Below are 13,252 nucleotides of genomic sequence, written 5' to 3'. Positions count from 1 at the left end.
TTATACTAAACTAGTTACTAGGGTTTACAGAAATGAGTGAATGATGCAGAAATCCACTTCTGGGGCCCACTTGGTGTATAAAATAATGCCAAAAAGCGTATAAATTATCCGCTTATCAGGAGTCAACTTCCAGTTCTTACCAAAAACATAGATATAAAGGAAGCGCTCATCGAGAGCTTCACGTGGCCACAAACGGCTCGTCAATCGGAGCTCCGGATCAAAAGTTATGGCTCTCGGAACGTGGAGGTGAATAGTGACATTCCCCTCTTCTCCTCTCATCTCTCAAACCGCGGCTCTCTCGGATTTTGGGGAGAAAAATGTGCTCAAAGCTCATGTAATGAGCTTATATATGTTGGGCATTGGGCCCGGTCTAACTTGTTAGCATTTTTGGTCCGTCTGGCCCACTTTGGGCCAAACCCTTTAAGATTATTAGTGTCCGGTTTTCAATTCTAAATTATTCTTATCCTTTCAAAATAGTAAACAACTTTTAAAATCTTATTTTCCCAAAATAAGCGGTACTGGACACACTAGAGCCGGTACTGCCAGCTTAAGCGCCAGTACGCATTTTTACAAAAACTTTTCGAAAGAAATACATTTTTCAACTCAGAAAAATTCACTGAAATCAAATTTCACATTTTTATTTTCAAATTAAAACTTCTAAATTTTGAATGTACTCTGGGCACTAAAATTATTTTATTAAGACAGTTTTACGTGAAAACGTAGGTTCTTACATCCTCCCCTCCTTAAAAAGATTTTTGCCTTTGAAAATCCGAATCACGCAATGGGATATATATACATATATTCCCCACGAGGCATCTTACTTTCAACGTTGCTAATCCAACAAGTTGCCAAGGCACCTCATTCACCATCATCCTACCGTGTCGACATTCTCTCTTGCTAACTCCTCCATAGAATAGTTAACTCGGATAGGCAGAAAATGAGCGGATTTGGTTAAGTGAACCACGATCACCCAAACCACATCATAGCCCACTTCCACTGAGGAGTCTCAAGAGGCTGTATCATTCCTGACGGCTTTTGATGCTCTATCTTCACCTTTTGACACGTCAAACACTTGGATGCCACTGTAGCTACATCACCTTTCATCCCAGACCACCAAAACATCTTCTTTAAGTTACAATACATCTTCGTGCTTCCGGGATGAACAGAAAATCCACTGTAGTGAGCCCCCGACAACATGTCTTGTCTCAAACTTCTGACATCTTGTGTGCAAACTCTCCCCTTATCTCTCCACACTCTTTCACCCTCCTTAGCGAATTCTTCACGCCTCTTATCACCAACTGGTTGCAACAATTTTTGAAGCTTCCGCTCATCTTGCTGAGCCCTCTGAATATCCATCTTAAACATGTTTGAAATCTGCAACTGGCTCAAACAAGCTCTTCTGGCCACCTCACCAATTTCCAGCTTAAGATCCACAAACTTATCTACTAACTCCTCTTCCTTGATTCTCACCCAAGCAATTGTTAAGGATTTTCGACCCAATGCATCTGCGACCACCTTCGCCTTTCCAGGGTGATAACTCAGTTCAAACTCATAATCCTTTAGCATATCCATCCATCTTCTCCAATGCATTTTAAGCTCTTTCTGATCAAAGACATACTTGAGACTCTCATGATAAAAAAAGATGCTAAACCTCACTCCACACAGGTGGTGCCTCCAAATCTCCGGTGCAAACACAATCGCCGCTAATTCCAGATCACGAGTTGAATAGTTCACCTCATGCGGTCCTAGCTAACGCGATGCGTAAGCCATCACACTCCGGTGTTGCATCAACATGCAACTTAAACCCTTTAGAGAAATGTCATAGTATACTTCGAACGGTTCATGCGGTTCTAACAAGATTAAAACAGGTGCTGAAGTTAACTTCTGCTTCAAAGTCTGAAAACTTTCTGCACACTCCGACATCCAAACAAAAGGTGCTTCCTTTCTTGTCAACCTAGCCATCGGTAATGCAATCCGGGAAAATCCTTCAATGAATCTTCGATAATATCTGGCTAAACCCAAGAAGCTTCTGACTTCCGTCACTGTTGCCGATCTTTCCCATCCCATCACTGTTTCTACCTTATAAGGATCTACGACTATTCCTCCCTTGCTCACCACATAACCTAAGAGCTTCACTTATTCCTTCCAGAACTCACACTTCGACAACTTGGCGTACAACTTCCGCTGCGTCACTTTGATTATCGTCACTAGGAATCCGAAAATCCTTTCTTTTAAACCAAAATACCAAATTTGTAATACTTTTCAAAACCTTTAAAACAAGTCCAATCTAAATGAGTCCATTGTTAAAACCTTATCAAAAGAGTCAAAAATCTTTTATTGGTAAATCAATCATTTTAAAGCATGATTTTCCTAAACTCATTGAAACCCTTAAATCAAAACCTTTAAATTTGAATCCATTTTGATAAGTTAGAATTACAACCAAAATCACAAGCCAACTAAGTCTTAGGACTCACTTTCCTTTTAAAATCGTATCATTTGATCAAAAGTTCCAGTCCTAGTTTCAAAACCAAATCATTCAAACCAGAATTTCAAACCAAGTTTTTAAAAAATCATTCTAAGCTTTAAAACCTTTTTCGACACAAACGACGATAGTCTATACTATGAAGATAAGTTGAGGTTTGGCCATCAGCTTCGTAATTACCTCATCCTTGTGGTTGTGATCGATCCGTCTCATGTGTTCTTCGGTGGGGGCAATCTCTAACCAAATGTCCTAGTGAGTCACACTTATAACATAGTTTCTTACCCAATTGGCATTGTCTATTCGAATGGTAGTTCCCGCACTCCTGACATTTCATACTAGGGGAGTAAGCTCTTGACCGCTTCCCTTTACCATATCTCTTAAGGTTTTCTCCCCTTGGTCCAAGGTGATCATCACGCTCTTTACTAGTGTTTGCTCCATGAGTGTCCCTTTACGAGGTTACCGTCTTCGCGTATTCCTCAACCACTCTTGCCTTGTTCACCAAATCGGAGAAAATCTGAATCTCAATAGGAGCCATAACAGCCCTGATGTTGTCCTTCAAGCCACTTTGATACTTGACACACTTCCAACTTTTATAGGCCTCTAGGGCACCCTGACACACCCTAGAGAACCTGTAGAGTTCCTCAAACTTGCTCGTATAATCTGCCACAGACAAGGAACCTTGCTTCAGCTGCATAAGTTCGATCTCCTTTGCTTCCCTTGCAGACTCAGGAAAATAATTCTTGTAGAAGGCCGTTTGGAACACATCCCAAGGAGCGTCGACATTTTGAAGCTGTAACAAGCGGCACTCTGCTTGCCACCAATGCTGGGCCTCTTCCCGAAGCTGATAAGCAGCAAACTTCACGTATTGATTGTGTGGGACATGTTGTGGCTGCAGCGTGCACTCCATAGCTTGGAACCAGTTGTCCGCTTCTGTGGGAATTGTTGAACCTCTAAAACTTGGTGGATGAACCTTGAGAAAAGTCGCCAAGGTCATCGGAGCACCTCCCGTGTTGTCTCCGCTCCCTTCAACATTGTCATCCGCATTTCCTTCACCATTCCCATTTCTGTTTCCGGTCGGTTGGCCTAACCTCTGTACAGCTTGTAGAGTCGCAGCAGCGTTAGCCTCCATGGTGTTTGCAAGGTTCACCATTGCCGCCATGAACTCAGCATGGTTATCGGCTGGTCACTCATTCCTACTCTCTCTTCGTGAACGTGTACGACCTCGTCCGCGAGTAGCCATTAGGGTTCATTTCTACACCAAACATTCGATATTAAGCTGATCAGTCTCAATATCAAAGGTTTAGCGCTTCGATTATTCCAAAAAGGAACTCACAAACAAGCATGCTATGAAATATCAAGTAGATAACCTAAATAGCATGAAAGAAAAATGACCCAGAGTGTGCAACGAAGCACAATCGGTCCATCCCTCAGGCTCACGAGAACGAACCGCTCTTATACCACTAAATGTAACACCCCAATTACCCTAAGCTTTACCTCTAGCCGTAAAGCAAAGGTTAATCAGAGGTTACGATAGTTCTAAGGCTTATACATACATACATACATATATATATATATTTATATATGTTTTATTCTCTTATACCTATACCTTGTATCTTATGTGTTAGCTTTGTGTGAACGTTTTCGCGCTTATGTAATTCTGTTTTTGAGTTCAATCCTTCATCAGCCTTCTAGAAACCCATGCTCAAGAGGAAAATTCCGAGGGAACGTGCGCTACCACCTTCTCCTTTCAGAGGGAAATATTCCGAGGGAGCGTGCCCTACCACCTTCCTCTGGAGCAATCAATATGAGTGAGAAGTTTAGCTTCAAGCATCTCATCCGAACGTAGGCGGGATACTACCACAGCTCCTACGACGGATAGCAAAGCATAATATAATCAAGTAATCAAACTTAGAGGCCACTCCTCATAGTACACTTCCACTCATACTCGCCACAATCGTCATCATTTCCTAAGTTCCATTCTGAACTCCGTAGCTTATCAATTTCTCAAATCATACATCTTTCTTCCCTGACACTCTATCAGACCTATCCTTAGTACACTAGAAACCTAATCCTCCGTTTGCTAACTTTTGAAAATAAGCATCAAGCAAAACCCTTAGCCTATTTCCCTTATTTCCATACTCAAAAATAAGCCCAAAAGCCTTACAAAGGTGTTATAGAAGCTTACAAACTTGTTGGGAAGGTGAAATAGTTGAAAACAAGTTTAAATTTGTGAAACAGGGTGTGTGCGGACGCACAGGGGTGTGTGCGCACGCCCAGGAAGATTTTGAAAGTGTGCGTACGCACAGGTACTAAAATTTACAAGCCTGTTCACTCACACAAGCTGTGCGAGCACCCCTAATAGACGACCCTTCCCGACTTGTGCGTGCGCACAGGGCTGTGCGTCTGCACAGGTAGTAATTCTTCATTGATGTGCGCATGCACAAGTTGTGCTAACGGTGCAAGCAATAAGCCTTTTCCTGCTTGTGCGTATGCACAGGTCTGTGCATCCACACAGAATGAGATTTGTGCAGGTTTGTGCGTGCGCTCAAGGCCGTGCATGCGCACATATCAGAAATCCTGAAATTCTGCAACTCTACAGAATTTCAGATTTTCAACACCAACTTTGAATAATCATAAATCCCTCTACAAAATTCCATATTTTACAAACTTTATATCAATTTGAAGTGTTTTCAATAAGCTTTAATTTAAATCAAAATTCATCAAATTTTGAAAATCGAGGCAAAAGTTATGATCAGACAAATTTCACCAAAAATCCATTTCCCCCAAAAAACTTTTAACCTCAAATTTGCCAAATCTCATAATACAAAACCAAACTAATCATAACCCAAACAATACCAAAACAACATCAAGGTCCATACCATTCCTCTCTCAAGTCAATCATCTATAATATCCCGATTTACACCATTTAACACCATCAAAATCCTTAATCATCAACATCCAAAACCATCATAAATACTCATAATCATCATCAACCAACTACACTAACCAACCATAAGAGCATCATCAACATCCATCTTCAAATCTCAATACCCACAAACACAATTCATCAATAATCATCATCTATCAATACCAAGCATCGCTCTCAATCCCATTTCACCTCAATCTAAATATTTCACACCATATTATCATTACAACATCATAATTCACCAATATACTAAAAAATTATCAACCCATCATAATTCATCGTAAATCATCATTCAACAAGTCAAATCCACAAATCATTATACATCATCATCATGCAACAATCCCAACAACCAATGTAATTCAATTCTGTCCTATGGGTCACTAGCCTAAGCATCCAGAAATATTACATATTACATAAAGAAAACTGAAACCATACCTTGACTGATTTCCAATATGTTCCAACACCAAACTTGATTCAAATCAAGCTTCCACCAAGCTCCAAACTATCAAGCCAGACCAAAAGCCACCACCAACTCCAAAAACAAGCTTCATACATACAACATAATCATACATCAACAACTAAAGCTCATACTATACCAAACTACAAGGATAAAGAGGTTCCTTACCTTATCCAACGATATTAGAGGTAAAATCCAACAATTACCCACTACTAGAGATCACCTAAACAAGCAAAACCACAAAATCTACTCAAAACTCATAACCAAAATCGCGCAGAAACTTAGGGCAGATAACTGGGGAGTGAGATTCAAGTTATTACCAGAAAAACTTAGATAAAAAGGAAGAGCTTGTCGAGAGCTTCGCGTGGCCACAAACGGCTCGTCATTCGGAGCTCTGGATCAAAAGTTATGGCTCTTGGAACGTGGAGGTGAATAGTGACATTCCCCTCTTCTCCTCTCAACTCTCAAACCGCGGCTCTCTCTCATTTTGGGGAGGAAAATGAGCTCAAAGTTCATTTAATGAGCTTATATATGTTGGGCATTGGGCCCGGTTTGGGCCCGTCCAACCTGTTAGCGTTTTTGGTCCGTTTGGCCCACTTTTGGGCCAAAACCTTTAAGATTAGTGTCCGGTTTCGATTCTAAATTATTCTTATCCTTTCAAAACAGTAAACAACTTTTAAAATCTTATTTTCCCAAAATAAGCGGTACTGGACAGACTAGAGCCGGTACTGCCAGCTTAAGCCCTAATATGCATTTTTACAGAAACTTTTCGAAAGAAATACATTTTCCAACTCAGAAAAATTCACTGAAATCAAATTTCACATTTTTATTTTCAAATTAAAACTTCTAAATTTTGAATGTACTCCGGGCACTAAAATTATTTTATTAAGACGGTTTTACGTGAAAACGCGGGTTCTTACACTGTTACCATACTGAGAACCTCCGGTTCTCATACCATATTCTGTTGTTGTTTTTCAGATGCAGGTCGCAACTCAACTCGGTGAGTTGTTTTAGTGGTGACAGAGCGGAGGATCTCTATCTGTTTTGTTGTCTTTTTGCTTATTTTGTATTATCTCTCACTTTTGTATTTACTTTTGCCTAGAGGCTTACTTTGAGAGAAAAACTTGTATAAGCTACTTTAACTTTTAGATGTCTGTATGGTCTGTATATAGCTATCCGGCTTAAACTCCACAAGCCGTGGCTAGATCTTCATGCTATTATACTCTTATATTTGTTATATTATATCTATATCTTGTGCGTTAAGTTTGTAGCTTCGTGGGTATGTTTTGCGCTTTTCAAATCCTGCTTTTGAGTTGTATCCTTCATCGAGCTTCTATAATTTATTATTTCCTTCTATATAAATATGTATAAGCTTTAGAATTTGTCGTAACCTTTGATTAACCTTTGCTTTACAACGCGAGGTAAAGCTTAGGGTAATTAGGGTGTTACATAAAGCTTGTTCAATTTTCTTTCATTTGATATAAAATGCATTGAATTTCAACAATGATAGCTCAAGATATGATCCATTGAAGTTCATCAAATTTTCAGTTTTACCAAAAGTTCACAAATTCTCAATTTTCCAATTCCACAACCAAAACTAAGACCAAACCATACCAAACTCCAATTTACCTCATAACTCACCCTTTGTATCAAATTCCACCATTCATACCAAATTTTCCTTCACATTTCATTATTCTCAACCTCCATATCAAATATGTAACACTAAAATCAATCCTCCACCAACACATTCATCAATCATAAATCTATCAATACCAAGCATTATAATCAATCTCATTTCATCTCAATCTAAATCTTTCACACCATCTTTATCAATTTCAACATCATAATTCATCAACATACTCAAAAATCATCAATTCATCATAATTTATCATAATTCATCATTCAACAATTCAACAACCAATTCAATTCAAACCTATCCTATGGGTCACTAGCCTAGGTGTCCAGAAATTTTATATATTACGTAGAAGAAACCAAAACCATACCTTGGCTGATTCCCAATATGCCAAAAACCCAAAATTGAGTGAAATAAAGCTTCCAATCCCAATCCAAGCCACAATCAACTCCAACAAGTATCAAAAATCACCAACAAGCTAATATCACACATTTCATATAAATCAAAATCTAATACTCACAATTAATCAATTTACAAGGGTTCTTGAAAAACCTTACCTCATTCACTGATATTTGGGATAAAACCCAACATTTTCTCACTAATGATTAGTACCTAAACAACCAAAACACAAATTTTTCTCAAGATCAATTCTCACCAAACTCGAAATTCTTAGGGCAGCAGGAAGGAAAGGAAAACTCGACATCTTACCTATGAGATTTAGATGAAAGTAACGGGCTTGGTGCGAGCTTCGCGTAGTCGCTGACGGAACGCGAATCGGAGCATCGTAGCTCGAGATATGAGCTTGAGAAGATGATGATGAATAGTGCTTCTTCTCTCTTCTCCTGCTTTCTCTTTCAGCCAGTGTCTGTGTTGTGTTTAAGTGTGTTGTGTGCTGAATTGGCCTTTAATGAGAGTATATATATGTTGGGCTTGGGCCCAACATGGGCCAAACCTTTAAAATTAACGCCCGATTTTTTTTACTTTAAATATTTTCCTAAGGTTTTATACTGTTTTTAATTTTTTTCGCACAGTATTGGACAAACTTAAACCGGTTTGAAAAATCATATTTAAATCCCCTAATTCTCATTCTAAATTTTTATCTTACTTTGGGCAATATTAATTATTTAATTAGACAGTTAATTAGTTGCGGTTCTTGCATTCCCCCCACCAAATAAAAAATTTTGCCCTCAAAATTTAGTGATTACCTGAGAATAGCTCGGGGTAATCCTTTCGGATAACTTTTCTGTCTACTCTGTGCCGTTAGAATTCTCTCCCGAATTTTCTTAATCTTCTCAGTAGTCTTTGCTACCAAATCAGGACCTAAAACACTTACTTCACCAGTCTTATACCAACAAAGTGGAGATTGGCACTTCCGTCCATACAAAGCCTTATACGGAGCCATCCCAATACTCGCATGAAAGCTAATGTTGTACACAAACTCCACCAATGGCATGTAACGGTCCCAATTTTCAGGTTGATCCAAACACACTCGCTTAGCATATCTTCCAACGTCTGAATAGTCCTTTTCGACTGTCCATCCATTTGTGGATGATACGGAGTGTTGAGACATAGCCTCGTACCGAAAGCTTTTTGGAAAGATCCCCAAAACCTTGATGTGAATCGAAGATCATGGTCTGACACTATGCTTGATGGCACACCGTGCAACCTTACTATCTCCTTGATGTACAATCTCATCAACTCCTCCATGGAATAGTTTACTCGGATAGGCAGAAATTGAGCGAATTTGGTTAAGCAATCTACGATCACCCAAACCGCGTTAAATCCCGACATAGTCCTCGGTAAACCGGTCACAAAGTCCATTGCAATTCTTTCCCACTTCCACTGAGGAATCTCATATGGTTGTAGCATTCCCGATGATTTCTGATTCTCTATCTTTACCTTCTGACACGTCAGGCACTTAGACACAACTGTAGCTACATCACCTTTCATCTCACGCCACCAGAACATCTTCTTTAAATCATAGTACATCTTAGTACTTCCTGGGTGAATAGAAAACCCACTGTTGTGAGCTTCTGACAACAAGTTTTGTCTTAAACCCCCGACATTCGGTATACGAATTCTCTGCTTATATCTCCACAACCCTTTGTCATCCTTAGTAAACTCTCCATGCCTCTTCTTGACAACTGGTTGAAATAGTTACCTAAGCTTTTGCTCATCTTGCTGAGCCCTCTGAATCTCTAATTTAAATGTACTTGAAATTTGCAACTGATTCAAACAAGCTCTTCCGGCAACTTCACCAATATCCAGCTTAAGATCCACAAACTTATCCTCTAGCTCCTCTTCCTTGATTCTCATCCAAGCTATCATTAAAGATTTCTGACTCAATACGTCTACCACCACATTTTCCTTTCCAGAGTGATAACTCAGTTCAAAATCATAATCCTTTAGCAAATCCATCCACCTCTTCTGACGCATATTAAGCTCTTTCTGATCAAAGATGTATTTGAGACTCTTGTGATCAGAAAAGATGCTAAACCTCACTCCGTACAAGTGTTTCCTCCAAATCTTCAATGCAAACACAATCGCCGCCAGATCCAAGTCATGAGTTGGGTAATTTACCTCATGCGGTCTCAGCTGACGCGATGCGTAAGCCACGACGTTCTGGTGTTGCATCAACATGCAACCCAAACCTTTCAGTGACGTATCACAATACACTTCAAAAGGTTCATGCGGTTCTGGTAAAATCAAAACAGGCGCTGAAGTTAGCCGTTGTTTCAAGGTCTAAAAACTTTCTTCACACTCCGACGTCCACACAAACAGCACTTCCTTCCTTGTCAACTTAGTCATCGGTAGTGCAATCCGAGAAAATCCTTCAATAAATCTTCGGTAATATCCGGCTAAGCCCAAGAAACTTCTGACTTCCGTCACCGTCGTTGGTCTTTCCCATTCTTTCATTGCCTCTACTTTCGAAGCACCTACGGCTATTCCTCCTTTGCTTACCACATGACCTAGGAACTTTACTTCCTCCTTCCTGAACTCATACTTCGACAACTTAGCATATAATTTCCACTCCTTCATGATTTTCAACACAATTCTCAAGCATTCCTCGTGCTCCTTCACCGTCTTAGAATAAAGTAAGATCTCATCTATTAAAACCACCATGAATTTGTCCAAAAAGGGACGAAATCTATTCATGAAATCCATGAACACAACAGGTGCATTCGTTAACCCAAAGGACATCACCGCGAACTCGTGGTGTCCATAGCGTGTCCTAAACGCAGTCTTCAAAATGTCATCCTCTTTCACCCTTATCTGATGATAACCGAATCTTAAGTCAATCTTTGAAAACACTCCAGCTCCTTGCAGTTGATCCATCAAGTCATCTATCCTTGGCAACGGGTACTTGTTTTTCACAGTCACTTTGTTCAACTGTCAGTAATCCACACAAAGTCGCATTCCTCCATCCTTCTTCTTTACCAATAAAACTGGGGCTCCACATGGAGATACAGTTAGTCAAATGAACCTCTTGTTTAGAAATTCTTCCAACTGAGTTTTTAGTTTAGCCAGCTCTATCGGAGCCATTCTATATAGCGCAATCGACACTGGTCTGGCTCCCGGCACCAATTCAATCACAAATTCGATCTCTCTTTGAGGTGGAAATTCAGGAATATATTTCGGGAACACCTCCGAAAAGTCTCTAACTACTGGAATCTTATCTAAGTTCTGGGCATCACCCAAAGCATTAGCAGACAACAAGATATAACCCTGACACTCTTCCCTACTATAGTGCACCATTACAGAGTTCAGGTAGTAACCCTCAGCTACCACTACTCCATTTTCTCCATCCGGCATAAACTGAATTGACTGCTCAAAGCAATCCAACAAAACTCGGTTCTTTGACAACCAATTAAACTCCAAAATCATCTCCAACCCAACCATTGGTAAATAAATCAAGTCATGCACAAATTCTCTACCCTCAAGCTTGAAACCTACTTGTCTATAACCTGACCTAGTCATAACCGTCTGATGCGGAGTATGTACATGCAATTCAAAAGCTAATTCTGAAACTTTCAAGCCTAGCTCCTCAACTTTGTTAAATGAAATAAACGAATGCAAAGCTCCAGTATCATATAATGCAACTAAGGTTTTATTGTCAATTAAATAGTTACCTCTCATCAGAGGATCCGCCTTAGCAGCATCCTTGGTGTTCACAGCAAACACTCGCCCTTCGTGTTGACTCTGACCCGCAATCGGGTTCTTCCCCCAAGTATAATCCCTCACAATATGGCCAGGCAATCCACAGTTGAAGCAACCACCTATACAAATCTTGCAAGAGTCATATGGATGAAAATGCCCACAACGCACACATGTCCTCCTCTCTTAAAATTCTGACCCTTCGGCTGAAAGTACTTGGCACGTCCCCGACTAGTGTTTCCTCCATGAGTGTCCTTTGACGAAGCTACTGTCTTTGCATATTCTTCAACAACTCTAGCCTTGTTCACCAAATCGGAGAAAATACAAATCTCCAAAGGAGCCACAACAATCATGATGTTATCCTTCAATCCCATTTGATACTTGATACACTTCCAGCTATTATAGGTCTCCTAGGCACCCTGACACACCCTAGAGAACCTACAGAGCTCCTCAAATCGGCTAGTATAGTCTGCCACAGACAAGGAACCTTGCTTCAGCTGCATAAGTTCCATCTCCTTCGCTTCCCTTGCAGACTCAGGAAAGTACTTCTTGTAGAAAGCCGTTTGGAATACATCCCAAGAACATCGGCATTTTGAAGCTGTAGCAAGCGGCACTCTCCTTGCCACCAGTGCTGAGCCTCTCCCAAAAGCTAATATGCAGCAAACTCTACATATTGATTATTCAGAACATGTTGTGCCTTTAACGCACGCTCCATGGCGTGAAACCAATTATCCGCTTCTGTAGGGTTGGTTGAACCTCTGAAACTTGGCGGATGAACCTTGAGAAAAGTCGCCAAGGTCATCGAAGCACCTCCCATATTATCCCCATTTCCTTTAGCATTATCATTCCCGTTTCCATCGCCATTCCCGTTTCCAGCCGGTTGGCTTCGCAGCAGCATTAGCCTCCATGGCGTTCGCTAGATTCGCCATTGCCGTCATGAATTCGGCATGGTTATCGGCCGGTTGCGCATTCCTACTCGCTGCTCGTGAACGTGTACGACCTTGTCCGCGAGTGGCCATTAGGGTTCCTGTCTACACCAAACAATCGATATCAAGGTGATCAGTCTCAATGTCAAAAGCCTAGTGCTTCAATTATCCCAAAAAGGCACTCACAAACAAGTATGCTATGCAATATCAAGTAGATAACCTAATAGCATCAAAGAAAAAGATACACAGAGTATGTAATAAAGCACAATCGGTCCATCCCTAAGGCTCACGAGGACAAACTGCTCTGATACCACTAAATGTAACACCCTAATTACCCTAAGCTTTACCTCACGTCGTAAAGAAAAGGTTAATTAAAGGTTACGACAAGTCCAAAGCTCATACATATAATATATAGAAGCAATAATATAATCTAGAAGCCCGATGAAGGATACAGCTCAAAACAGGACTTGAAAAGCGCAAAACGTACTCATGAAGCTACAAACTTAATGCACAATATATAGATAAAATATAACAAAATAGAAGAGTATAATAACATAAAGATCTAGCCACGGCTCACAGAGTTTAAGCTGGATAGCTATATACAGACCACACAGAATTCTGAAAGTGAAAACAGCTTATACAAGTTTTTCTCTCAAAGTAAGCCTCTAGGCAA

The 13,252-nt window shown here is 40.2% G+C and overlaps 2 protein-coding genes across 2 annotated transcripts; both read right to left on the bottom strand.

Annotated features, from left to right (window-relative positions):
* Positions 1 to 966: 966 nt before the first annotated feature.
* Positions 967 to 3,641, bottom strand: LOC148553217 (uncharacterized). Its single transcript, XM_088494795.1, has 3 exons — positions 3,195 to 3,641; positions 2,943 to 3,092; positions 967 to 1,602 (listed from the first exon to the last, which is right to left on the bottom strand). The coding sequence occupies exons 1-3, from the start codon at positions 3,639 to 3,641 to the stop codon at positions 967 to 969; spliced, it is 1,233 nt and encodes a 410-aa protein (XP_088350921.1).
* Positions 3,642 to 10,972: 7,331 nt separating this feature from the next.
* LOC107607358 (uncharacterized) lies at positions 10,973 to 12,027 on the bottom strand. Its single transcript, XM_016309323.1, has 3 exons — positions 11,853 to 12,027; positions 11,501 to 11,775; positions 10,973 to 11,323 (listed from the first exon to the last, which is right to left on the bottom strand). The coding sequence occupies exons 1-3, from the start codon at positions 12,025 to 12,027 to the stop codon at positions 10,973 to 10,975; spliced, it is 801 nt and encodes a 266-aa protein (XP_016164809.1).
* Between the last annotated feature and the right edge of the window lie 1,225 nt (positions 12,028 to 13,252).

This window comes from Arachis ipaensis, chromosome B7 (genome assembly GCF_059453495.1).
Source record: "Arachis ipaensis isolate K30076 ecotype BB chromosome B7, ASM5945349v1, whole genome shotgun sequence".
NCBI classification, from domain to species: domain Eukaryota; kingdom Viridiplantae; phylum Streptophyta; class Magnoliopsida; order Fabales; family Fabaceae; genus Arachis; species Arachis ipaensis.
This window is presented reverse-complemented; position numbering and strand designations above follow the sequence as displayed.

Coding starts and splice junctions, on each gene's coding strand:
- LOC107607358 (XM_016309323.1), bottom strand. CDS start 12,027: ATGGGATTGAAGGATAACATCATGATTGTTGTGGCTCCTTTGGAGATT. Junction 11,776..11,852: donor CAAGTACTTTCAGCCGAAGG/GTCAGAATTTTA, acceptor AGATTTGTATAG/GTGGTTGCTTCAACTGTGGA. Junction 11,324..11,500: donor AATTAGCTTTTGAATTGCAT/GTACATACTCCG, acceptor TGCTTTGAGCAG/TCAATTCAGTTTATGCCGGA.
- LOC148553217 (XM_088494795.1), bottom strand. CDS start 3,641: ATGGCGGCAATGGTGAACCTTGCAAACACCATGGAGGCTAACGCTGCT. Junction 3,093..3,194: donor TTCCTGAGTCTGCAAGGGAA/GCAAAGGAGATC, acceptor AGGGTGTGTCAG/GGTGCCCTAGAGGCCTATAA. Junction 1,603..2,942: donor TTGAGGAATACGCGAAGACG/GTAACCTCGTAA, acceptor GTCTTTGATCAG/AAAGAGCTTAAAATGCATTG.